The 26829-nt window shown below is 51.2% G+C and overlaps 1 protein-coding gene across 2 annotated transcripts in view; it reads right to left on the bottom strand.

The window, feature by feature from the left end:
* Window positions 1-26829, bottom strand: part of FTCD (formimidoyltransferase cyclodeaminase) — a 48721-nt gene that overhangs the window by 15104 nt on the left and 6788 nt on the right. Inside the window, exons 4-14 of one of the 2 annotated variants that reach the window (XM_060783549.2) lie at window positions 26308-26396; window positions 25157-25336; window positions 22426-22563; window positions 21572-21703; window positions 19121-19182; window positions 18545-18674; window positions 17587-17748; window positions 16537-16580; window positions 14444-14582; window positions 13021-13116; window positions 10692-11417 (exon numbers count right to left, since the gene is read on the bottom strand). In XM_060783549.2, the coding sequence (XP_060639532.2) occupies window positions 11331-11417; window positions 13021-13116; window positions 14444-14582; window positions 16537-16580; window positions 17587-17748; window positions 18545-18674; window positions 19121-19182; window positions 21572-21703; window positions 22426-22563; window positions 25157-25336; window positions 26308-26396 (1259 nt within the window). In that variant the 3' untranslated portion in view covers window positions 10692-11330. Of the gene's footprint in view, window positions 1-10691; window positions 11418-13020; window positions 13117-14443; window positions 14583-16536; window positions 16581-17586; window positions 17749-18544; window positions 18675-19120; window positions 19183-21571; window positions 21704-22425; window positions 22564-25156; window positions 25337-26307; window positions 26397-26829 lie in introns of those variants that run through there. The other variant, XM_060783541.2, reaches the window with a different exon arrangement.

Genomic DNA, 26829 nt, shown 5'->3' with positions numbered 1-26829 from the left:
CCGGTTTCGGAGTACGCGAGAGGCGACTGGGAGGCCCCCTCCATGGCTGAGGCCCTTCCCCGCTCGCCTCCCGCGCCCTCCGGTTTCGGAGGACGCGAGAGGCGACTGGGAGGCCCCCTCCATGGCTGAGGCCCTTCCCGCTCGCCTCCCGCGCCCTCCGGTTTCGGAGGACGCGAGAGGCGACTGGGAGGCCCCCTCCATGGCTGAGGCCCTTCCCGCTCGCCTCCCGCGCCCTCCGGTTTCGGAGTACGCGAGAGGCGACTGGGAGGCCCCCTCCATGGCTGAGGCCTTCTCCGCTCGCCTCCCGCGCCCTCCGGTTTCGGAGTACGCGAGAGGCGACTGGGAGGCCCCCTCCATGGCTGAGGCCTTCTCCGCTCGCCTCCCGCGCCCTCCGGTTTCGGAGGACATGAGAGGCGACTGGGAGGCCCCCTCCATGGCTGAGGCCTTCTCCGCTCGCCTCCCGCGCCCTCCGGTTTCGGAGTACGCGAGAGGCGACTGGGAGGCCCCCTCCATGGCTGAGGCCTTCTCCGCTCGCCTCCCGCGCCCTCCGGTTTCGGAGTACGCGAGAGGCGACTGGGAGGCCCCCTCCATGGCTGAGGCCTTCTCCGCTCGCCTCCCGCGCCCTCCGGTTTCGGAGTACGCGAGAGGCGACTGGGAGGCCCCCTCCATGGCTGAGGCCCTTCCCGCTCGCCTCCCGCGCCCTCCGGTTTCGGAGGACGCGAGAGGCGCCTGGGAGGCCCCCTCCATGGCTGAGGCCCTTCCCGCTCGCCTCCCGCGCCCTCCGGTTTCGGAGGACGCGAGAGGCGACTGGGAGGCCCCTTCCATGGCTGAGGCCTTCTCCGCTCGCCTCCCGCGCCCTCCGGTTTCGGAGGACATGAGAGGCGACTGGGAGGCCCCCTCCATGGCTGAGGCCTTCCCCGCTCGCCTCCCGCGCCCTCCGGTTTCGGAGGACATGAGAGGCGACTGGGAGGCCCCCTCCATGGCTGAGGCCTTCTCCGCTCGCCTCCCGCGCCCTCCGGTTTCGGAGGACGCGAGAGGTGACTGGGAGGCCCCCTCCATGGCTGAGGCCCTTCCCGCTCGCCTCCCGCGCCCTCCGGTTTCGGAGTACGCGAGAGGCGCCTGGGAGGCCCCCTCCATGGCTGAGGCCTTCTCCGCTCGCCTCCCGCGCCCTCCGGTTTCGGAGTACGCGAGAGGCGCCTGGGAGGCCCCTTCCATGGCTGAGGCCTTCCCCGCTCGCCTCCCGCGCCCTCCGGTTTCGGAGTACGCGAGAGGCGCCTGGGAGGCCCCCTCCATGGCTGAGGCCCTTCCCGCTCGCCTCCCGCGCCCTCCGGTTTCGGAGGACATGAGAGGCGACTGGGAGGCCCCCTCCATGGCTGAGGCCTTCTCCGCTCGCCTCCCGCGCCCTCCGGTTTCGGAGTACGCGAGAGGCGCCTGGGAGGCCCCTTCCATGGCTGAGGCCTTCCCCGCTCGCCTCCCGCGCCCTCCGGTTTCGGAGTACGCGAGAGGCGCCTGGGAGGCCCCCTGCATGGCTGAGGCCCTTCCCGCTCGCCTCCCGCGCCCTCCGGTTTCGGAGGACGCGAGAGGCGACTGGGAGGCCCCCTCCATGGCTGAGGCCTTCCCCGCTCGCCTCCCGCGCCCTCCGGTTTCGGAGGACATGAGAGGCGACTGGGAGGCCCCCTCCATGGCTGAGGCCTTCCCCGCTCGCCTCCCGCGCCCTCCGGTTTCGGAGGACGCGAGAGGCGCCTGGGAGGCCCCCTCCATGGCTGAGGCCCTTCCCGCTCGCCTCCCGCGCCCTCCGGTTTCGGAGGACGCGAGAGGCGACTGGGAGGCCCCTTCCATGGCTGAGGCCTTCTCCGCTCGCCTCCCGCGCCCTCCGGTTTCGGAGGACATGAGAGGCGACTGGGAGGCCCCCTCCATGGCTGAGGCCTTCCCCGCTCGCCTCCCGCGCCCTCCGGTTTCGGAGGACATGAGAGGCGCCTGGGAGGCCCCCTCCATGGCTGAGGCCTTCTCCGCTCGCCTCCCGCGCCCTCCGGTTTCGGAGTACGCGAGAGGCGCCTGGGAGGCCCCCTCCATGGCTGAGGCCCTTCTCCGCTCGCCTCCCGCGCCCTCCGGTTTCGGAGTACGCGAGAGGCGACTGGGAGGCCCCCTCCATGGCTGAGGCCTTCTCCGCTCGCCTCCCGCGCCCTCCGGTTTCGGAGTACGCGAGAGGCGACTGGGAGGCCCCCTCCATGGCTGAGGCCCTTCCCGCTCGCCTCCCGCGCCCTCCGGTTTCGGAGGACGCGAGAGGCGACTGGGAGGCCCCCTCCATGGCTGAGGCCCTTCCCGCTCGCCTCCCGCGCCCTCCGGTTTCGGAGTACGCGAGAGGCGACTGGGAGGCCCCCTCCATGGCTGAGGCCTTCTCCGCTCGCCTCCCGCGCCCTCCGGTTTCGGAGTACGCGAGAGGCGACTGGGAGGCCCCCTCCATGGCTGAGGCCTTCTCCGCTCGCCTCCCGCGCCCTCCGGTTTCGGAGGACATGAGAGGCGACTGGGAGGCCCCCTCCATGGCTGAGGCCTTCTCCGCTCGCCTCCCGCGCCCTCCGGTTTCGGAGTACGCGAGAGGCGACTGGGAGGCCCCCTCCATGGCTGAGGCCTTCTCCGCTCGCCTCCCGCGCCCTCCGGTTTCGGAGTACGCGAGAGGCGACTGGGAGGCCCCCTCCATGGCTGAGGCCTTCTCCGCTCGCCTCCCGCGCCCTCCGGTTTCGGAGGACGCGAGAGGCGACTGGGAGGGCCCCTCCATGGCTGAGGCCCTTCCCGCTCGCCTCCCGCGCCCTCCGGTTTCGGAGGACGCGAGAGGCGCCTGGGAGGCCCCCTCCATGGCTGAGGCCCTTCCCGCTCGCCTCCCGCGCCCTCCGGCTTCGGAGGACGCGAGAGGCGACTGGGAGGCCCCTTCCATGGCTGAGGCCTTCCCCGCTCGCCTCCCGCGCCCTCCGGTTTCGGAGGACGCGAGAGGCGACTGGGAGGCCCCCTCCATGGCTGAGGCCTTCCCCGCTCGCCTCCCGCGCCCTCCGGTTTCGGAGGACGCGAGAGGCGCCTGGGAGGCCCCCTCCATGGCTGAGGCCCTTCCCGCTCGCCTCCCGCGCCCTCCGGTTTCGGAGGACGCGAGAGGCGACTGGGAGGCCCCTTCCATGGCTGAGGCCTTCTCCGCTCGCCTCCCGCGCCCTCCGGTTTCGGAGGACATGAGAGGCGACTGGGAGGCCCCCTCCATGGCTGAGGCCTTCCCCGCTCGCCTCCCGCGCCCTCCGGTTTCGGAGGACATGAGAGGCGACTGGGAGGCCCCCTCCATGGCTGAGGCCTTCTCCGCTCGCCTCCCGCGCCCTCCGGTTTCGGAGGACGCGAGAGGTGACTGGGAGGCCCCCTCCATGGCTGAGGCCCTTCCCGCTCGCCTCCCGCGCCCTCCGGTTTCGGAGTACGCGAGAGGCGCCTGGGAGGCCCCCTCCATGGCTGAGGCCTTCTCCGCTCGCCTCCCGCGCCCTCCGGTTTCGGAGTACGCGAGAGGCGCTTGGGAGGCCCCTTCCATGGCTGAGGCCTTCCCCGCTCGCCTCCCGCGCCCTCCGGTTTCGGAGTACGCGAGAGGCGCCTGGGAGGCCCCCTCCATGGCTGAGGCCCTTCCCGCTCGCCTCCCGCGCCCTCCGGTTTCGGAGGACATGAGAGGCGACTGGGAGGCCCCCTCCATGGCTGAGGCCTTCTCCGCTCGCCTCCCGCGCCCTCCGGTTTCGGAGTACGCGAGAGGCGCCTGGGAGGCCCCTTCCATGGCTGAGGCCTTCCCCGCTCGCCTCCCGCGCCCTCCGGTTTCGGAGTACGCGAGAGGCGCCTGGGAGGCCCCCTGCATGGCTGAGGCCCTTCCCGCTCGCCTCCCGCGCCCTCCGGTTTCGGAGGACGCGAGAGGCGACTGGGAGGCCCCCTCCATGGCTGAGGCCTTCCCCGCTCGCCTCCCGCGCCCTCCGGTTTCGGAGGACATGAGAGGCGACTGGGAGGCCCCCTCCATGGCTGAGGCCTTCCCCGCTCGCCTCCCGCGCCCTCCGGTTTCGGAGGACGCGAGAGGCGACTGGGAGGCCCCCTCCATGGCTGAGGCCTTCCCCGCTCGCCTCCCGCGCCCTCCGGTTTCGGAGGACATGAGAGGCGACTGGGAGGCCCCCTCCATGGCTGAGGCCTTCCCCGCTCGCCTCCCGCGCCCTCCGGTTTCGGAGGACGCGAGAGGCGCCTGGGAGGCCCCCTCCATGGCTGAGGCCCTTCCCGCTCGCCTCCCGCGCCCTCCGGTTTCGGAGGACGCGAGAGGCGACTGGGAGGCCCCTTCCATGGCTGAGGCCTTCTCCGCTCGCCTCCCGCGCCCTCCGGTTTCGGAGGACATGAGAGGCGACTGGGAGGCCCCCTCCATGGCTGAGGCCTTCCCCGCTCGCCTCCCGCGCCCTCCGGTTTCGGAGGACATGAGAGGCGACTGGGAGGCCCCCTCCATGGCTGAGGCCTTCTCCGCTCGCCTCCCGCGCCCTCCGGTTTCGGAGGACGCGAGAGGTGACTGGGAGGCCCCCTCCATGGCTGAGGCCCTTCCCGCTCGCCTCCCGCGCCCTCCGGTTTCGGAGTACGCGAGAGGCGCCTGGGAGGCCCCCTCCATGGCTGAGGCCTTCTCCGCTCGCCTCCCGCGCCCTCCGGTTTCGGAGTACGCGAGAGGCGCCTGGGAGGCCCCTTCCATGGCTGAGGCCTTCCCCGCTCGCCTCCCGCGCCCTCCGGTTTCGGAGTACGCGAGAGGCGCCTGGGAGGCCCCCTCCATGGCTGAGGCCCTTCCCGCTCGCCTCCCGCGCCCTCCGGTTTCGGAGGACGCGAGAGGCGCCTGGGAGGCCCCTTCCATGGCTGAGGCCTTCCCCGCTCGCCTCCCGCGCCCTCCGGTTTCGGAGGACATGAGAGGCGACTGGGAGGCCCCTTCCATGGCTGAGGCCTTCTCCGCTCGCCTCCCGCGCCCTCCGGTTTCGGAGGACATGAGAGGCGACTGGGAGGCCCCCTCCATGGCTGAGGCCTTCCCCGCTCGCCTCCCGCGACCTCCGGTTTCGGAGGACGCGAGAGGCGCCTGGGAGGCCCCTTCCATGGCTGAGGCCTTCCCCGCTCGCCTCCCGCGCCCTCCGGTTTCGGAGTACGCGAGAGGCGACTGGGAGGCCCCCTCCATGGCTGAGGCCTTCTCCGCTCGCCTCCCGCGCCCTCCGGTTTCGGAGGACGCGAGAGGTGACTGGGAGGCCCCCTCCATGGCTGAGGCCCTTCCCGCTCGCCTCCCGCGCCCTCCGGTTTCGGAGTACGCGAGAGGCGCCTGGGAGGCCCCCTCCATGGCTGAGGCCTTCTCCGCTCGCCTCCCGCGCCCTCCGGTTTCGGAGTACGCGAGAGGCGCCTGGGAGGCCCCTTCCATGGCTGAGGCCTTCCCCGCTCGCCTCCCGCGCCCTCCGGTTTCGGAGGACGCGAGAGGCGCCTGGGAGGCCCCTTCCATGGCTGAGGCCTTCCCCGCTCGCCTCCCGCGCCCTCCGGTTTCGGAGGACGCGAGAGGCGACTGGGAGGCCCCTTCCATGGCTGAGGCCTTCCCCGCTCGCCTCCCGCGCCCTCCGGTTTCGGAGTACGCGAGAGGCGACTGGGAGGCCCCCTCCATGGCTGAGGCCTTCTCCGCTCGCCTCCCGCGCCCTCCGGTTTCGGAGGACGCGAGAGGTGACTGGGAGGCCCCCTCCATGGCTGAGGCCCTTCCCGCTCGCCTCCCGCGCCCTCCGGTTTCGGAGTACGCGAGAGGCGCCTGGGAGGCCCCCTCCATGGCTGAGGCCTTCTCCGCTCGCCTCCCGCGCCCTCCGGTTTCGGAGTACGCGAGAGGCGCCTGGGAGGCCCCTTCCATGGCTGAGGCCTTCCCCGCTCGCCTCCCGCGCCCTCCGGTTTCGGAGTACGCGAGAGGCGCCTGGGAGGCCCCCTCCATGGCTGAGGCCCTTCCCGCTCGCCTCCCGCGCCCTCCGGTTTCGGAGGACGCGAGAGGCGACTGGGAGGCCCCCTCCATGGCTGAGGCCCTTCCCGCTCGCCTCCCGCGCCCTCCGGTTTCGGAGGACGCGAGAGGCGCCTGGGAGGCCCCTTCCATGGCTGAGGCCTTCCCCGCTCGCCTCCCGCGCCCTCCGGTTTCGGAGGACGCGAGAGGCGCCTGGGAGGCCCCTTCCATGGCTGAGGCCCTTCCCGCTCGCCTCCCGCGCCCTCCGGTTTCGGAGGACGCGAGAGGCGACTGGGAGGCCCCCTCCATGGCTGAGGCCCTTCCCGCTCGCCTCCCGCGCCCTCCGGTTTCGGAGGACGCGAGAGGCGCCTGGGAGGCCCCTTCCATGGCTGAGGCCTTCCCCGCTCGCCTCCCGCGCCCTCCGGTTTCGGAGGACGCGAGAGGCGCCTGGGAGGCCCCTTCCATGGCTGAGGCCTTCCCCGCTCGCCTCCCGCGCCCTCCGGTTTCGGAGGACGTGAGAGGCGACTGGGAGGCCCCTTCCATGGCTGAGGCCTTCCCCGCTCGCCTCCCGCGCCCTCCGGTTTCGGAGGACGTGAGAGGCGACTGGGAGGCCCCTTCCATGGCTGAGGCCTTCCCCGCTCGCCTCCCGCGCCCTCCGGTTTCGGAGTACGCGAGAGGCGACTGGGAGGCCCCTTCCATGGCTCAGGCCTTCCCCGCTCGCCTCCCGCGCCCTCCGGTTTCGGAGTACGCGAGAGGCGACTGGGAGGCCCCCTCCATGGCTCAGGCCCTCCCCGCTCGCCTCCCGCGCCCTCCGGTTTCGGAGTACGCGAGAGGCGACTGGGAGGCCCCCTCCATGGCTGAGGCCTTCTCCGCTCGCCTCCCGCGCCCTCCTGTTTCGGAGTACGCGAGAGGCGACTGGGAGGCCCCCTCCATGGCTGAGGCCTTCTCCGCTCGCCTCCCGCGCCCTCCGGTTTCGGAGTACGCGAGAGGCGACTGGGAGGCCCCCTCCATGGCTGAGGCCTTCTCCGCTCGCCTCCCGCGCCCTCCGGTTTCGGAGTACGCGAGAGGCGCCTGGGAGGCCCCCTCCATGGCTGAGGCCTTCTCCGCTCGCCTCCCGCGCCCTCCGGTTTCGGAGTACGCGAGAGGCGCCTGGGAGGCCCCCTCCATGGCTGAGGCCTTCTCCGCTCGCCTCCCGCGCCCTCCGGTTTCGGAGTACGCGAGAGGCGCCTGGGAGGCCCCCTCCATGGCTGAGGCCTTCTCCGCTCGCCTCCCGCGCCCTCCGGTTTCGGAGTACGCGAGAGGCGCCTGGGAGGCCCCCTCCATGGCTGAGGCCTTCTCCGCTCGCCTCCCGCGCCCTCCGGTTTCGGAGGACGCGAGAGGCGCCTGGGAGGCCCCTTCCATGGCTGAGGCCTTCTCCGCTCGCCTCCCGCGCCCTCCGGTTTCGGAGTACGCGAGAGGCGACTGGGAGGCCCCTTCCATGGCTGAGGCCCTTCCCGCTCGCCTCCCGCGCCCTCCGGTTTCGGAGGACGCGAGAGGCGACTGGGAGGCCCCCTCCATGGCTGAGGCCCTTCCCGCTCGCCTCCCGCGCCCTCCGGTTTCGGAGGACATGAGAGGCGACTGGGAGGCCCCCTCCATGGCTGAGGCCTTCTCCGCTCGCCTCCCGCGCCCTCCGGTTTCGGAGGACATGAGAGGCGACTGGGAGGCCCCCTCCATGGCTGAGGCCTTCTCCGCTCGCCTCCCGCGCCCTCCGGTTTCGGAGGACGCGAGAGGCGACTGGGAGGCCCCCTCCATGGCTGAGGCCTTCTCCGCTCGCCTCCCGCGCCCTCCGGTTTCGGAGGACATGAGAGGCGACTGGGAGGCCCCCTCCATGGCTGAGGCCTTCTCCGCTCGCCTCCCGCGCCCTCCGGTTTCGGAGTACGCGAGAGGCGCCTGGGAGGCCCCCTCCATGGCTGAGGCCCTTCCCGCTCGCCTCCCGCGCCCTCCGGTTTCGGAGGACGCGAGAGGCGACTGGGAGGCCCCCTCCATGGCTGAGGCCTTCTCCGCTCGCCTCCCGCGCCCTCCGGTTTCGGAGGACATGAGAGGCGACTGGGAGGCCCCCTCCATGGCTGAGGCCTTCTCCGCTCGCCTCCCGCGCCCTCCGGTTTCGGAGTACGCGAGAGGCGCCTGGGAGGCCCCCTCCATGGCTGAGGCCCTTCCCGCTCGCCTCCCGCGCCCTCCGGTTTCGGAGGACGCGAGAGGCGACTGGGAGGCCCCCTCCATGGCTGAGGCCTTCTCCGCTCGCCTCCCGCGCCCTCCGGTTTCGGAGGACATGAGAGGCGACTGGGAGGCCCCCTCCATGGCTGAGGCCTTCTCCGCTCGCCTCCCGCGCCCTCCGGTTTCGGAGTACGCGAGAGGCGCCTGGGAGGCCCCCTCCATGGCTGAGGCCCTTCCCGCTCGCCTCCCGCGCCCTCCGGTTTCGGAGGACGCGAGAGGCGCCTGGGAGGCCCCCTCCATGGCTGAGGCCTTCTCCGCTCGCCTCCCGCGCCCTCCGGTTTCGGAGGACGCGGGAGGCGACTGGGAGGCCCCCTCCATGGCTGAGGCCTTCTCCGCTCGCCTCCCGCGCCCTCCGGTTTCGGAGGACGCGGGAGGCGACTGGGAGGCCCCCTCCATGGCTGCAGCCATGAAGGAGGCCTTCCCCGCTCGCCTCCTGCGCCCTCCAGCCTGTCTCCCAGCCGTCTTTCCCCTGTCCAGGCAGCAAAGAAGGCTCTTCAGAAACTGAAGGTAGGACAAATCTAATCTTTTGTTAATACCTCCCCCAAATCCCTCCAATATTTTCTGTGGGTCATGGAAGTCATGCCAAGTTTTGTTCAATTCTATTGTTGGTGTAGTTCAGAATGCTCTTTGGTGCCTGGTGAACTATAATTATTTTCACACTTGTGTTGGGAGAGAGATTGGGGAAATACCATTGCATAGCTAGACTGTTGGGAAGACAGACTCTCTGTCTTCCAACTTAGTACTGAGTCTTTTTCACTGATAAACGAATCCATTATGTGATGTGTCTCAAAATTAAAAATAAACCTATATAAGAGCAGGGTTAAAATGTTGAGGCAAGTGTTCCTGTATTTGGCAGAAGATAGTCCAGGGCAACAAAATTTGGTTCTGATGTCCTGGACACAAGGTACTCCTTTCCAGCTAGAGTATCCAATTAAAATCAAATCTGAATTATCTTTCATTTCCAGATAGGTTGCTTTTAAATTTTTGACTACACAAAAACCCCTTGCCTTTCCTCAGGGAATAGCATCCTAGAAGCCAATGGCATGGGATCACTGCAAATCCCGGATTCATCCGTCTTCCTGAAATCTGAAAGATACGCTTAGCAAAGGATGGGCAATTTATGGTTTTCAAGCCACCTTCTTGCCAGTCAAGCTGCCCCAGTCCAGTACTAGAGGGCAAAATCCAATGGAAGGAATCCATATTAATGCTCAATTGGTAAGAGGAGCATCTCCCTTCACCAGAATTCCACCCAAGAGAAACTTCTGTAAGCGGAAGATGATATTAGGTGCTCTATTATCCCCCACTCTATTTTCCCTTCAGGGGGATGGATGTAAAACAAGGTGGGGAAGAATCCGTGAAAATTGCCCCCACCAGGGTGTTGTGTGGTTTCCGGGCCTTTCCGGGCCATATTCTAGCAATGAAAGTCTTTGACAATACATTGCCCCCACTCTTCCAATGAAAGTCTAGATAGCAATTCTCCAAGATACCACCCTGTACAAACAGATCAGGGGATTTTCTACATGGGCAACAACAACAAGAGAGAATAACCAAGAATGGTAGCTAGGCTGTCTTTAAGATGCAAGCTATATCTTTGGAGTATCCTGGGTTATTTTGCTTTAAAATGACTTTGTCATTTGGGGGAGAATCTGTAGTTTGGTGAAAACTCCCAGTTGTCCCCTGAATTCTGGGGAATCTGGACAGCAGAGCCAGGTCTAATTCTGATCAATCCAGACTGGACACCAACAAATCATTTCCCCTTGCACTCATCAACTGGATTGGAAACGGACTGGATTGTAGCTGGTACCACTCCTCATGGTCAGCCAAAGAGAGCTGTGCAAGATCTGGGTCATTGGAGGCACCACTCTTGATATCAGAATGGGGTGCACACATGACCACCACGAAGGAAGGGGGCAGAACCTCCCTCCTCCTTTCTGGTTGCATTGGTGGCTCTGCCAATCTCAGAATAAGGCACTCACATAACCAAGAAGGGCATGCTGGTTACACAGCAAACCGCTCTGATGTCAGCAGAGATGCTCATACAACATCTTGGAGCACCATGGTAGGCTAGGAGTGGCAGCAAGAGAGAGGAGGTGAGTTGTGGACCACTGTACTGGAGTAGAAGAACAGTGGAACTGAATTTGGTATGATGATGGATCTGGGGCTGTTTTGGGACATATTTACACCAGGTTAAGCTGCCCAGTATAGTTATAAGAGGAGTGAAATTGCACGTGTGAAAGGAGAGTCTACTGAACTAAGTGTTGATAGCTCAATACCTGAGTAAATACAGTAAAATTAACTACAGTGGTTGCATAATCAATAAATGCAGTTGCTACATGCGATAATGTTGGGCTGCGAAAACAGCCACTCCCTGGAGCACCTGCCTTGGACACATTTGACTCTGAGACATCTTTTCTTGGGGCCATGCAGATCTTCCATCAATGAACAAAGACAGTTCTGGGTCTCTTAAGGCATTCCCCCTTTATTGCCTTATTCTATATTTGCTGTTATCACATTCAGGAAGAGAGATATGAATAAAACTAGGGAGAGACAGACCTCAAAGTTATTGGTACAGTTATTCACAAATTCAATAACTACCACAGTACAAAGCAAAAAAAACGCAGTCAGAGTTTTCATAACCATTATTATTTAGAAGACACAATACTTAAAATGACTTACAATAAAACCTTTCAAATGTGCCTGGCATTCTGATTATTCCCTAATACATTGAACATGCTATATAAGCATGAGGAATTTGATTGAAAGAGGATGAGACCCAGCTACTTTTTCATATAGGAGCCTACATTTTAATAGAAGTTATAAAACATATTAAGCAGTGAGTCACAGACACTTGAATTGTTCTGTTACCTTGGTGGTCAGAATGAGGCCACTGCAGTTCATAGTAGTAACCAAAATCAGAAATCAAACCCTTAGCACTACATTAACGGTACAATATTCACCATATAGCACACTGTTGCCCACCGAACCCTGTATATGTAAACAAACTCCTACAGTTTTAGGAAAGACAGATAAGAAATGATGCTTATGCGCTTTGCAAATCAGGATTGCACATGCTCAGATAAGCAGGTGCCAGCACAAACATTCACATTGTCCGCTTCTCCAGTTGTTCTAGCACGAATGCTGAACTTTTCTTGGACTCCTCCAGGAAGCGAGAGACTTTCTCCTGCACCTGCACAAAACAGTTTAATAATACACTTTAGTCCTAAACCTGATATAGGAGGGTAGCCCAAAGGAAAAGCTTCTTACTTCTCTTTCTTTTTCTGTGGAATGTGGAATAAAACCAAAATTGTGCTTTGCTGCTCATTAAATGCTGCTCCCCTCGCATCCTGTCCACCTGACCTTGGGCTGAACTTCAAGGTACAATCAGCTTGTGTAGGCCAAGAGATAGATAAGATTTGTTTTTGTTTTTATTTGTTTGATTAATTGATTCACCAAAGATGGGGAGGTGCAAAAGTTATGTGTGTGCTCACCCCCTTTGCTGGTAATGAAATCAGATTACAGCATGTATATAATAAATATATAATATTTACTTCCAAGGTAAAGGTAAAGGTAGTCCCCTGACATTAAGTCCAGTCATGTCTGACTCTGGGGTGTGGTGCTCATCTCCATTTCTAAGCCGAAGAGCCAGCGTTGTCCGTAGACACCTCCAAGGTCATGTGGCTGGCATGACTGCATGGAGTGCTGTTACCTTCCCACCAGAGCAGTACCTATTGATCTACTCACATTTGCATGTTTTCGAACTGCTAGGTTGGCAGAAGCTAGGGCTGACAGCGGAAGCTCACGCCGCTCCCCAGGATCAAACCTGCGACCTTTTGATCAACAAGCTCAGCAGCTCAGTGCTTTAACCCACTGCGCCACCGGGAGCAAATGTTTCTTGTTAAGGAAAAGGGCTGTATTCTGACAGCCACGAATTTTGCCTTTGTTTCCAAGAAGAACAATACTTTTGAGAAGTAATGGAGCTTTTAAAGTGAGTGAGAACACCTGTATCTTCTGGCTATGAGCCAACAATACCTATGTGTTTGAGTCACCGAGTTGAGGTCTCCCATTGTCCGGGACTTGCTGTTATCTCACTTTGCCACACCTAAAACAAAGGAAGGTGTGGCAACTAAGAGTGAACACCTAGGATAGCTTCTCAATCTAGTAATGCAGGAAGGGGGCAGAAAATGAGCAGCTTAATTTCAGACTAGAAATCTCCAAAGTGGGAATAAAAGGTCCTCATTTTTAAATTTTTGGCGAGTATACCTTACCTCTTGAACTGCAGTGATACCTTGACTAAAGAGTTTAGTTTGTTCCGTGGCCAGCTCTTAAATTAAAAACACTTTTATCTCAAAGTAAATTTTCCCACTGAAATGCTATTAATCTGTTCTGGTACCTCAAATCCGCCTCCCCATTTTGATTACGTGTTTTTGAATAAGAAAGTGTACGTTATAAATAACACATAATGTCTAAATGTGCATTCACATGGAACAATCAACTTCAAAATGGTAAGAACACAAAGTTGCGGCAAGGAAGCACAAAGTGAAGAGGCAGAAGCATCCTTTTTTTCATACTGAACTCATTCCAGCCTCCCTCCCTCTCCTGCTCTCTCTCTTCATTAAGCCAAACATACCAGGAATAAAAAAACACATCAGCTTGTTCACCAAACCCATGTTCACCAAATCCATGCTGTGTTTTTTTTATTTCATTTCTTTTTTGCCATCACTGTGGAGTCTTGAAGTTTTGGTATTCTCAAGAAAAGTGCTGTTGGCGTGTTGTGTTTTAGCACATCTTACCTGCTTCTTAAAGCCTTCATCTGTTATATCTTTCAGGTTGGTAACAACGTTGAAATAGGCCCCAAACACACTAGCTTCTAAAGCTTTAGCCGCCACCTACACACAAAGAATAAGAAAAGGGTATATGTCCCCATGAGTTCTATTTCAAACAACTGTTGATGATCGCAACCAGGAAAAACTAATAAGAAAACACCAGTTCTCTATAACTGCATTTTGGAGTTAAGTCAAAAATTATTTATGTTTTATTATGTTCTATTCCATTCAACTCCAGTTAGTTTTATAACTGGTTTGAAGCCAGTTATTTGGCCCTTCCTTTTTGTTCTATATATATAGCAGGAGTCTGCTCTTTAGAAGCAGCACACTAAAACCAAACAAGAATCTTACCCCCACCCTAGAATTCCAGTCGTCTGCCATTTTCAGCTGCTAAAAAAGCCAATGGGATTTTGGGCTTCATCAAAAGGACTAACCCTAATCCTAACCCTTATACTCGAGTATAAGCCTAGTTTTTCAGCCCTTTTTTAAGGCTAAAAAAACCCCCCTTGGCTTATACTCAAGGTTATTTATTATTTTACTCTGTCATTATTATTACTACTACCATATTTATTATTTTAGTCTATTTATTATTGTTACATTTATAATTTAACTTTATTATTTTTGTTACTATTATATATTATTTTATTATTATATATATTATTATAATGGTTTGATTGTGTTTTTTTCCTGCATGGCAGGAGGGTTAGACTGGATGGCCCATGAGGTCTCTGCCAACTAAGGCAGTTGTCAATGCTATATACTAGTTATGTTATTTAATATTAGAACAAACCTAAGAATTACATTTGTCTAGGATATAGCTTTCCAAATATTTGATGCCGATGACACACTTTTTAGGCATGCATCACTTTGTGATACAGTAATTCAGTTTTACTGGAAAACCAGAGGTTAAAGCAATGTCTTAAAAGTGATACGGACATATATATATAAATTGTAATAACAAAATGTATGGGGATACAACATATAAACATTTTTCATTAATATTTTTAAAAATATACGATTTGTAAGATAATAACACACCATATATTTCCAAGATTTCTGAAATTTCTCGTTATGTCTGTGTGACACATCTACACACTGCAGCGACATACTGAAGTGTCATGACACAGAGTTTGGAAAGCTCTGGCGTAGGAGATGCATACAAAATCATCCACTAACCTATGGGACTAAACAGGGATTTGTAGCCCATTTCTTCTACGCAAATATCCACTCTATGCAGTGTATGACATGCAACCTCCCCACCGCCCACACATAGATATCCCCTCCACACACACACACACACAGTTCAATCTAGCTGTCCTTGCTGCTACAAGCCCTTCTTTTCAGACTGGATCTTTTCATAACCTGTGCATCCATAAAATCTTTAGTGTACCTGAATATCTGATTGGCAGGCTAAATTTCCATACTGAGCTATTTCTCTTAAGAATGGCCATAAGGAATGAACTTTTTCTGCCAATGAGAAGGGGACACCAACTGCATTTTTCAGTCCCAACTGCATGGCTGCTGTGCGTCTAAAGACAAGGAATAAAAAAGGGGAAAATATTACTGGATGACATACATAAGGGCAACAAGAGGGGTCTGTACATCATACATAAGGGCAACAAGAGGGGTCTGTACATCAGTATATTGTAACAAAAGCAAAGAGTCTTGGAGGCCCTTAATGTAGCTCTATGTAGCTCAACCAAGTTGACTTTCACCAATGGTGACACTTCTCCTAGTGTTATTTTTGCAAGATTTCTTCAAAGGAGGCCTGCTATTTTCTTCCTATAATAGGGCTAAAACAGTATGATTTGCCCAAGGTTACTCAGTGGGTTTCCATTGCTAAGCACGGATTTGACCTAAAGTCCTAGGTCAGGGGTCCACAAGCTTTTTAAACAGAGGGCCAGGTCACAGTCCCTCAAACTGTTGGAGGGCCGGATTATCATTTGAAAAAAAAAACATGAATGAATTCCTGTGCACACTGCACATTATCTTATTTGTTGTGCAAAAATCACTTAAAAACAATACAATAATTAAAATGAACAATTTTAACAAATATAAACTTATTAGTATTTTAATGGGAAGTGTGGGCCTGCTTTTGGCTGATGTAATAGGATTGTTGTTGTTGCTGCGTGCTTTCAAATCATTTCAGACTTAGGTTGACCCGGAACGAGGGCCGGGTAAATGACCTTGGAGGGCCATATCCAGCCCCCGGGCCTTACTTTGAGGACCCCTGTTCTAGGTCAACACTTAAACTCCTAAACCCTGCTGGCTCTCAAAGACTAATAAATTCATGGTGGCAACCTACAGCAAAAATCCCTCTAGCAAAATTGCTATCAGCATTGAGGTTCCTTTCCCAACAAAATAAAGGTATTTCTTATTCCTTTCCTAATCAAACTTATGTGAGAGACAATAAATTAGTTTATAGAGTTTCCCAATAACATCAGGTTGAGAACCACTGCTTTTGAGGGTTTTTGTTATCTGAACAGGTGTTCACATGTACATTACAGAATGAAACCATGATGGTCAAAATGATATAAATCCCCCCTCCTGGGGGCTTCTTTACAGTGAGTGAATCAGTATCAGCCCCAACCAAGTTGCTAGCTCAGTTTGTCAAATGAAGAGAACAGTGGTGCATGGCTGCTGTTGTTGGAGTCCTTCCAAGACTCATGAGTAGACCACGTCTCATGGGCATTCTGGACCAGCAAGACTTGGACAATAATCTAGTGAGACATTTCATCTCACAAGATGACTTATATAGGACCTGTGGCCCGGCCACCCATCTTTTTTCACCAGGCAAATGGCAACCTTCATCCTTTCTCTGTGGTCAGGCACCCGACGTGTTTTTTGCCTCTCTCAGTAATATCCTGGGTGAAGGTGATGGCATATTTTTGTGGTTTTCTAATTGGATCTGTGTCGCTGCAACTACAATAGTTAAATAGTCCAATAATCATCACCCATCACAACCAGCAGTTGTAAGACATAATAGGGAAGACCAGTGGATGATGTTTGCTTTATATATTGCTTAATATTGTTGTTTCTATTTTGTTATATTGTTTTTTGTTATTATTTTGTTGCTGTGCATTTTAATGTGCTATGTTCTGTTGGGTAAGCCGCCCCAAGTCCCTTCAGGGAGCTGGAGGTGGGGAATAAAAATGAAGTTATTATTATATTATTATAGGGCCCAGAATGAGGGGAGGATGGCTGCTGAGGAACACTTACCAGTTTTTGACACAACTGGGGCCGGAGTCTCAATTTGTCTGGCTAATGCCAGAAACCAGGGGATAATGAATTTAAAAGGGGTCAGCAATCTGCACAGGTCACTCCCTCCACTACTGATTTTTATATATGAATGCTGGAAATAAATGCTGTGGTTTCTCAGACTCAAAGCATAGTTATCCAGCTCTCATTCTTGATGCAAACAGTATTGTTTGCTGTGTAGATAGGACCTTTACAAAATAATGTCAAAAATATATTGATATGTACCTTTCTTTCTCCTCAGGTGTTGTCTTAGGAAGCTTCATAGCAGCCTATGAAAATGAAGAAAAATATGCAATTCAGTAGTCATCAGGACTGTGAGATCCCCAGTCCAAAAATCTTTCCCTCTGCCTGTTTCTTAAATCTAAACACAGCCACCTCTGTGAATTTGGGTGCAAACTATGCCTCTGGATCCCAGACTTTACTTATTTATTTATTTATTTATTTATTTATTTACAGTTCTTATATTCCGCCCTTCTCACCCCGCAGGGGACTCAGGGCGGATTACAGTAAACACATATATGGCAAACATTCAATGCCAGTTTGACAAACAACATTTAACAGACAAAGGTTATGTAACTTTTTTTTTTCTGGCCGCCAGGGGAGCTGCTGCTTTTCATCGTCCATCAACGACACCGATGAAGTTCTTCCGCATTCCACATTCCCCGGAGTCTTCTTTCTTTATGGCCTCATAAATTAGTTAAATTTAGCCTCCCACACAAGGTGGTCCCTTATTTTCCTACTTGACAGATGCAACTGTCTTTCAGGTTGCAAAGGTCGACAACGGGCTACACAATGGCTGGACACCCACTCCAGCCCGGGCTGGCTTCGAACTCATGACCTTTTGGTCAGAGTGATCTTAATGCAGCTGACACTCAGCCAGCTGCGCCACAATCCCGGTGCAATAATATTTAAGCAAAATATTAAGCAAAACTATGAATGACCTTTGGCTCAATAATAGTTAAGCAAAACTATGAATGACCTTTGGCTCAATAATACCATGGCATCACACGGGGGGACCCAGAAAATGCCTAAAGAAAACATAGTTGGTCAGACAGTCCCACAGATATGGGAGGCCATACTGTATGTCAATCCCTTCCTATCCCTAGTACATATCTTGCACATTTTCAATCAATACATACTCTCCTAAAAATTATGTTAAATTCTGACATTAATTGCTACTACTTTTGCCTTTTTGTGCAAACCAGACAAAAAGGTGACAGGAAAGCTAAGAAAAGACATAAAGAGAAATGCAACATGTTTTTAAATCTTACTCACCATGTAGCCACTAAAAGCTGAAGCATCAGTGTCCACCATGACTACCAGCTCCTTCATGGCCTGGTGAAATGGAGGTATGAGCTTCCTCATAACTGGGTCCAGTGCTTCAAACTGGCGTTTCCCATATGTCATCAACCCCACCATGAGGCCCAGTGCTGCCCCCTAGAAGAAGACACACTATACATTAAAACTCCTTCAATATTATTTAGCCACTATTTATGCATCCTTACAGATGTAATAAAGCTACCCAATTATGTTCCTGAAGAATAAATCCGGAGAGAGGATCCTTTCCTGGGAATCTGAAGTACACAGATCTTCTTCTCTGAACTCAACCCAGGGGCCAAGAACGTGAGTGGTTTGTTTGGGGTTGTATGGAAGGGTGAAAAGAAATGGCCATTTCCTAAGACTCTCTTGTAGGTACATTTCTGAGATCAAATAGCTGTCAACTAAGGCAGAGAGCCCATTTTCTGATGGAAAATGAAGCTCAACCAGCACAGTACTATTAAGCCAATGCTTCTGCCAGCTTAGGCTGAAAGCCTGGAGGACAATACTGTTCTTTTTCCCCAGCTGTGGAGTTACATATGAATGCTATCCGCATGCCATCCTAGCCACTAAATGTGCTGTAAAACTTTGTGTAAGGAAATCATTGCATGAAGAGGTATGCCTTCTGCAAGACCCCCAAAATGATATACATTGCTATATACTGGTTCACATGGCATACACTGGTAACACCAACATATGCCACTATCAGCCTTTAGGTGTAAAATTAAATAGGTGCAAATTATCCTCTATTGGTCTGTGGACTTTAGGATTCATGTGTAAAGACTGGAAAACCATTTTGAAAAAACAACAATCACTTAGGTGGCACGGAGCTAGATCTAGAACCCAAAGGAAGATTTGTGGGGCAATGTGTTTAGGAGGGATTCTCCAAGATCAAAAGACCCAAGTGACTATGTACCAAAGAAGCCATGGCTGCTGAGACTGATCCTCCTCCAGGAGCAGCTGATCTTGCTCCAACTTTCTCCACAAAGGTGCAGAGAGGTAAAGACATCAGGCTGCCGCTTTCTCTGTTGTCCTCCACCATGTACCTTCAGAAGAAAAAGGGGATACAGAGAGACCACTTCTGGATGCGTGCACACTAGAATATGTAACAACACCCAATTTAACATGTGATTGAATCCCTCTCATCTGTTTGTAAATAAAGCGATGACATCATCATGGGGGGAGGAGCCGAGATGGGCAGTATAAAATCCTTTTTTCCGTCATAATCTTTAGAACTGAGGAGGTAATTTATATATATATTTAACAATGGTGAATGCCCCTTTAGCTGGTGTGGCTCCCACTGAAATAAGTTTTTTAAAAGGGTACCTTAACTCAGCTTCATTGGAAGGGTGTTGAGGGCAAACGACCCAGAAAAAGTGGTTCCTTAAGACTGATGCCTTAACTCTGTTCTAGTTGAAGGGTATGAGAGCAAACAAGCCCAGAAAATAAATAAATAAATAAAACCATTTTTAAAAGACAAAATAAGACATACTCAATTATGCGCTCCTTGGGATTGAATGGAGACAAAGAGTCTAATCCCAATCGGTTGATTACCTGAGGACAAAAAATTTATTTATTTATTTGCCATAGTTATACCCCACACCTTCTCTATCTCATAAAGGGGGACTCAAGGCGGCTTACAGTGGGACATACATCATGCCTCAACCACAATTACCTAAAAATTGCAACATATTAAATTGAGTTAAAACAGATTTGAAGTTAAAAACACACTATCCAAAGTTCATGATCTGAGTCCATTCTGAGGTCAAATTGCACAGAGTTTCAATTCAGAATACTGCATTGCCCTAGTTTCCAAAAGCCTGATCGCAAGCAGGGCCTCTCCAGATGAACGGAGGGAATGTGTGGGTTCATATACGGAGATGCGGTCACACAGGTAGGCAGTCCTGAGCCGCTCCTGACAGCGTGGGCTCAGAGTGAATATTGAAGTCCCCCAGCACAATGAGCCATTGGGACTCCAATACCAGGTCCGAGACCATTCTGGCTAGCTCAGGTAGGGAGACTGTAGTGCAGCAGGGTGGTCGGTACACTAGCAGAATCCCTATTCTGTCCTGGTCTCCTACCCTCTAGTGGACACTTTCAAAAATGGTTGACTGCTGGATGGAGCACCTGCTCAGAGGGATGGAATCCTTATAGACCACTGTGACCCCTTCTCCCTGCCCCCCCCCCAGATCTCGGTTGGTGCTGTACAGAGAAGCCTAGTGGGCAAAGCTGGGTAAGATTAACTCCACCAGCTTCACCCAACCAGGGTGCACACCAGGTCTGCATGCTCATCCAGAATTAAGTCCCAGATGATAGCTATCTTTCCATTGACAGACCTGGTGTTCAACAGCATCTGCCATCCTGGGTACTCAGTTCTATCACTCAGTTCTACCACATCTATACCCCACATAGCCTGGCTCCAACTAAGGGCGATCAGATGGGGGAAGCATGAGCGCATGGAGTGTGTGGCTCCCCCCCCCCCCGGATTCCAATGACAACACTGGAGCCCTCCCATGTTGCCCTGGAAGTGGTATGCACTGACTCCAACCTCCTTCACCCACAGACCCATGGCAGCATTATGTGATTGGAGCCAGCCAGCTCAAGGCTAAAATTGGGCTAAATTGGCACATGTCACCAATTTTTTTCATTTTGTACAAAACACTGTACTTTGTACAATTAATGCAGAAAGAGATTTGAAACTATCCTATTTCCCAGACAATTTTTTCAGCCCACTCCTGCCTATCTTTATGTAGGATTCCCGTTTGGTAAATGTTTCTGTTTTGGTATTTTATACAATGTAATGGTTATGCCATAAATATCTTGGGGTTTTGAGCCTTGTTGTAGCACTATTCAGAACCCACACTTTTCTCTTTTTTCCCACTTGAGGCCTGGTTAAGCTGTGGTGTAGGCATGCTTTCTTTCCATTTCAACATCCTCTCCTATTACATTCTCCCCTTGATATCCACATTCCCAACTTTGCACATTATGTCCATTTCTCATTTTCTAATGTTTTTAATTGGAGTGATATGAGGCCACACAAACACTCAAACTCTAAAAACAAAGTGAGGGAGACCTATTCAATCTGTAAGCAGAAAATATCCATATTATAGGCAGTCTCCTGGTTACAAACAAGATAGGTTCTGTAAGTTTGTTATTAAGTTGAATTTGTATGGAAGTTAGAACAAGTACATTTTTAATATGACTCCAGCCAAAAAAAAGAGTAAGCTTTGGATAGCATAGGGGAGGGTTAACTGTGCTGTTTATTTTGCTATCTGTACCCCTGTTCAGAAGATGTCACTGCACTTTCTGTCTCTGTAAGAATTTCATCTCACTTCCTGTTGTCTAACCCCTATTGTAACTAGGAGTTACATGTAAATTGGATGTTTGTAACTCAGGGACTGCCTTTATATCTCAGACATTGGCCAAAATTCTACATATGCTACTTAGCTATGTAACTAGTAACTTAGCTGCAAAGCTAAGAAGTTTTTTCAGCCTGCACATCAGGCATATAGAAAGGTGAGGAGTCTGTTCTCCATGCAACTGAGATGTCGGTGCATGAAAGCTCACCTTTTTCCTCCCAGCCAGCAAGTCTGCTACCACAAAGTCTGATCATACTGGGTATCAGCCACACAGAGACAAGGAAGTCCATTCTACAGGCAGTTGGGGCATAAGCAGATGAAACTTTTACCCCTCTCTCACCAGTCAGCAAAGGTTTTCACCTTTGCCGACTGGTGAGAGAGGGGTAAAAATTTCATCTGCTTATGCCCCAGCTGCCTGTAGAATGGACTTCCTTGTCTCTGTGTGGCTGATACCCAGTATAATAGTTCTTAGGGGCAGTTACAGTTGTGGCAATTGTATCACAATCATGACATATGCAATGGATCCACATTCTAGTTATTTCAGTCTCCCAAAAAATGATTATCAATGAATGATGAAAAGTTACCAGTCTGATTTTATGATCCTCCTCTAGGATGAAAAGATTGTCTTTCTTAATATAAAATTCTGCTGCATCCAACATGGCCTTTTTGGGGATCAGACCCACTAGCTGAGATCCCACCACAGGCAGATTGAGATCCTAGAAGGAAAATGGGAACTTCATAACAATGAAGATATGGCAAAACATTCATTTGGAGTCCAGCAAGTCCTAATGGGATCACTTCTACTCCAAGTAAATCCATATGAGCCACTTCAGGGATTTAAAAACCTATTACTAGGGGCAAATAACTTCCTGGAAGAAATGAGACATAATGGAATACTTATATTTGCATATACATACATAACGTGATATCTTGGGGATGGAACCCAAGGCTCAAAATGATATACTTCATTTATGTTTCATCTTCATATTTAATAGAATGTCCATCCTATACACATAGCCTGTATATATTTATTATTTCCCCCATCCTTCTCGACCTCCGAGGAGGGACTCAGAACAGCTTTCAAACAGGCAACAGTTCAGTGCCAAACATGTTATAACACATATAATAAATACATTCATATAAATTAAATTAGTTTAAAATATATATTAAAACTAGTTTCCAGATTAAAATGTTTCCATATGAACCAAATGTTTGTGTACACTGAACCATCAAAATATAGCTCAGTTACCTATGTGAATAATTTTGAATTTTGAAGGATTTGAGGATTCAGACTTCCAGATAAGAGATGTTCAACTTGTATTGGTTTTATATACTCTTTTAACAAATATGATGTGTTATTTGTTGTTGTTCCCTGCTTTGATCCAAAGAGCTAAGAATTTTTTGATTAATTGATTATCACTTCCGTTCTACAACTCACCTTGGCATCATTGCAAACCTCTTCATATACCACATGAAGGGGAGTGGTTTCAAAATCCAACAGATTTGTAGAGACTTGGGCAATATTTTCTTCATCCAAGTACCATCCCATGCCTTGCACCTGCTTCAACCGACCAGGCTACAAAGGACAACGAGACATAACTGTTTCAACCAAGTACACATACAGCTATGAATGCCAACAAATACAGGGTGAGGCAGCATAACTTCCTTTTTTAAAATGCGCACCATTCAGTCAGTTGAAGACGTAGTGGAGCGCTAGTGGTCTCGTTCGAGAGGCGGGAGTATAACATTTTGTCCTGACACATTTCAGTCGCCATCATTAGTTGGAACAGTGAAGAGCATGCTTTTGCCATTGAGGCCTACTTTTCGAGCGGATTTGGAGTGGTCGGCCTGCTCTCCAGATTTGGCCCCTTGTGATTTTTTTCTATGGGGTTTTTTTGAAATCCCGTGTTTCTGTGAACTGTCCAAGGACCCTACAAGATTTGAAGACCAACATCCAGGAAGAAATTGCCAACATAACGACTGCTATGCTGGCAAGAGTCATGACAAACGCCAGAAATCGGTTTACTCAGTGTATGGAGAATGGGGGACGTCACCTACCTTTGAGCTTCAAAACTACGTAAAACAAAACTTTAGGTATGCGCCTACATTATAAAAAAAAATTAAAAATTCTGATTCAAACAATGGGTTTTATTAAGTTTTGAAAAAAGGAAGTTATGCTGCCTCATCCTGTATAAGCCCAAGGCTGTGTCTTCAACCCAGCCACCAACAGCCTGTTAAGCATGAGGAGATCCTACAAGGCTCCCAAAATAGTTTAATTACACTGAGCATCTTCAGCATCTGTTCAAAATATAATAATGTAAATTTAGTGCAATGTTTTGTATTGGTTTTGTATTGTTATACTGTGTGTTGAAGCCTTGGCCTTTGTAAGCCGCATCGAGTCCTTTGGGAGATGCTAGCGGGGTACAAATAAAGTTTAATAATAATAATAATAATAATAATAATAATGATGTTACTAATGAAGAATCCTGCCACTCCTTAAAATTTTAAAGTTTATCATGGCATATGCACTCATGGATTATTATCCTCATTATGATGATAAAAGAGTACCAAAGAACAAGCCTGAAGGACAATGGCACTTTGAAGTCAAAGGAATTGTAAAGTTCCTTCAGCCTGGGCATGGAATGGCCTGGCTTTGCAGGACACCCAGATGCTACTAAGGAGACACAAATCCTATATAATGAAATTTAAAGTGTCCCTCAGAATCATGAGGTTGCCATGTTCTGAAAAAGCACATACATAATATATTAGCAAGGATGTCCAATTTCTAGTTGAAGTCGATAGGAACTTTAGAGGGGTCTACCCCAGGAGGAGAGACCCTGCGGCCCCACCAAAGAGGGGTCGCTACATTGGTAAGCAAAGAGAAGCTGGGAGGAGGCTTGGCCGTCCCCCATGCATCAGGGCCAATCACAGGGCTTCCGCAGTGTGCCAGAGCCAATCAGGAGGCTCCTGTCACCTCGACGCTCCAGCGAATCAGAAGGAAGGGAGGCGGGACAAAGGGATACAATGCATTCTTGAGTGGATTATGGAGTTTAATGTCCTGGAGGCTTAACGAGTCCGGAACTGGCCTGCCAGAAAAACCAAGGTTATTGTCTTGAGATGGGTCTGCAATAAGCATTGATTACTTAATCTGGATTTTCCTCTTGTGATCAGATAGGGCACAAAGGGTGAGGCTTTGGTGAATGTCTTTAGTGGAGAGATTTGAAAGAAAAACGGGTTGGGGGAAGAAGGACTTTTCGAAGGTCATCTTTTCCCCATTGTTATATGATTAAAAGTTTGCCAAGCAAAAGATGGCCCGACTCCGAAGTCAAGAAAGATAATTCTTTGATATTTTCCATGCAAGCAATGTCCTAAGATAAGAGGCTTTCATGATCGCTGATTGCTTTTTTCAGAGGCAGGGCAACTTCCTTATGTAATTTCCTCAAGGAGAGGGGAAGGGGGAAAAAGGGTCAGGACAAGGTCAGATACATGAGGGGGAAATATAGAAATACAGGAGAAAATATGAAAATATAAAAAATCATAATACATAGAGTAAACCCAACTACCCTCCCCCAGCGTCCATAGTTCATATTATTCATAGGAAGATCCATAAAGGGAAATATATCCATGAGGGGGAAAGAGAGTCCCTTGTTTGTGAAATGGGGACCATCAGGAGCCCAGGTGTGTCTCAGATGGAAAAAGTCAAATACATAAAGCCTTGATTAAATGATACACACCAATTTGACCAAGGCTTAACCCTTATTATCCAGTCTGGTGTCCTTGCCCTTAGCAAAACTATAAGTTACTATCTCTTATGGGGGGGGGGGGCATCATGTTTGACTTCACAGTTGTTTAACAATATATATTCTCTGGAAATTGCACAGACAAAACAAAGAAAAACATGGGGCAGGAAGTAACCAGGTTATTTATGAAAAGATTGGGAATTCAATTCAGTTCTGGTAGAGAAAACAAATTTCTGAGTTATAAAATTCCTTAATTTTAAATTGATACACTGCAACTTCAAATGGCATTATATGGCAGTGTAGATGGGGCCATAGTGAAACCAAGCTCCAAAGTAGATCCTGCATGCCTAGGCCTCTGTTTTGAAGGTTTTAAAAGGGAGTGAGGCAGGAGAGAGGCACAAGTTATTTCTTCCCTATGTGCTGGAATACCTGGTCTTTGGCACGGCCCTGCTCTCGAATGTTCAAGGCAATCCGGTGTGCCAGCTCCTTTGTGCACAGCAAATTGATGTTATATGCTATGAGGAACATCCGTGCCCCTGTCACTGTTGCTCCCCATCTTGGAACAAAGCTTGCGGGGCCAAAATCAGGAGTCCATTCTGCTTTTTGGAGCTTGAGGATAACGGAGAAGAAAAAGAGAAGAATGGCTTAATTCTAGTGACATGAAGAATATTACACCTGTGTTAAAAGGACGCCAGAGTAAAATAGCTGGTTTTCAATAGCATTTAACACTGAAATAACCCAGAAAGTCAAACAATGATATGCAACATCTTTCAAGCTTTTTGGGTTTTCATTTTCCAGAAATATTATGGCAAGAGGGCGCAATTTTCCTTTCTCTGCACATTAGCAGACTTTCCTTCTCTTTGAAGTCCCCATGAAAGATATATTTTTAAACATGTGGGTCGGGAGGAAAGTTAATCCAGACCAGGCCCTCGTGCCTCTGTAACCAAATTAAGGTGAAATCGGCTCACTACAGAATTTGTCATTCCTTTAAGTAACGGGTACAACAACCAAACAGAGCACAAAGTGTTGGAAGTGTTCATTCAATTATCCTGGTCTTATACAACCTGGAGGCAAGTCCAGTAAAATATCCAAATTTCCCTTCCGCACATCCTCAAACTTTTCACCAATGAAAACAGGGACATGTCTGGCCAAGCAACATCATAGGGCAGCCATCTTGGTGAATGAAGAAGAACACACAAGCTAGAAGAGACTTCAGCAATTTGTATTTCCCAATTTTGCCCTCTTCTTTCCACTCCACTTTGCTGAGTTAATTGACCACACATTTGCAATTTGAACCCAGCTTGCAACAATGAAACAAAGGTGAAATTGGGAGGAGGAAAAAGAAATTTCTATATTTTATAAACAACTTAAAAGTGGGAAGACATAGGATTCATTCAAACTGTCCCTGCCATATCTGGACAGTATGGTTTTGAATACACCTATACCACTTTGAGTTTCCTTGTGGAAAGAAAAAGCAGGGTATAAATAAACATAATAGTAATAATAACAATAATATCAAAGCTATAGCACATCTTCTCAGAGCTGCAAAAATACTATAATAACAATATTAAAGGTCTTACTTTCACAGTGAGGGCCTCATACTCTCCTACTCGGATGGCTGGTAAGGACCGCCGACTCTCCTTCCGAGCTGCTTTTCCATAGAGGTACACTGCAAAGAAAGGGCAGCTTACAGAAATGCACCGTGAGACCTAGGCTTCTGGACTGCAACCTGAGTGAGTGAGTTTGTACTTTCAAGATGCCATGTATAAAGATCAAAATTATAATGATCCGTGGGGAAAAGTAGGAAAAGCTATTCGATAATAAAAGTCCCAGTACTGCTTCATTAAAATTATAACAACCACACAGCAACCTACCAAATTATAACAATGACACCACTCCAGAATAGCTCATCAAAAATATAGAGGGAGAAATAGTTGTTGAAACCAACTGTATATTTAAAAGCTAGGAACTGGGAACCACTGGCACTGAGAGACTTAAAAGGATTTTTTAAAAGGTTTCCGCTGCCACCATATTACTAAAGAATAGGCTGTGTTACTATTGAGAGGTTGTTCAGTAACACACTCTGTGTTACTCTAGTTTTC

This window comes from Anolis sagrei, chromosome 1, assembly GCF_037176765.1.
Source record: "Anolis sagrei isolate rAnoSag1 chromosome 1, rAnoSag1.mat, whole genome shotgun sequence".
In the NCBI taxonomy this organism is placed as follows: domain Eukaryota; kingdom Metazoa; phylum Chordata; class Lepidosauria; order Squamata; family Dactyloidae; genus Anolis; species Anolis sagrei.
This window is presented reverse-complemented; position numbering and strand designations above follow the sequence as displayed.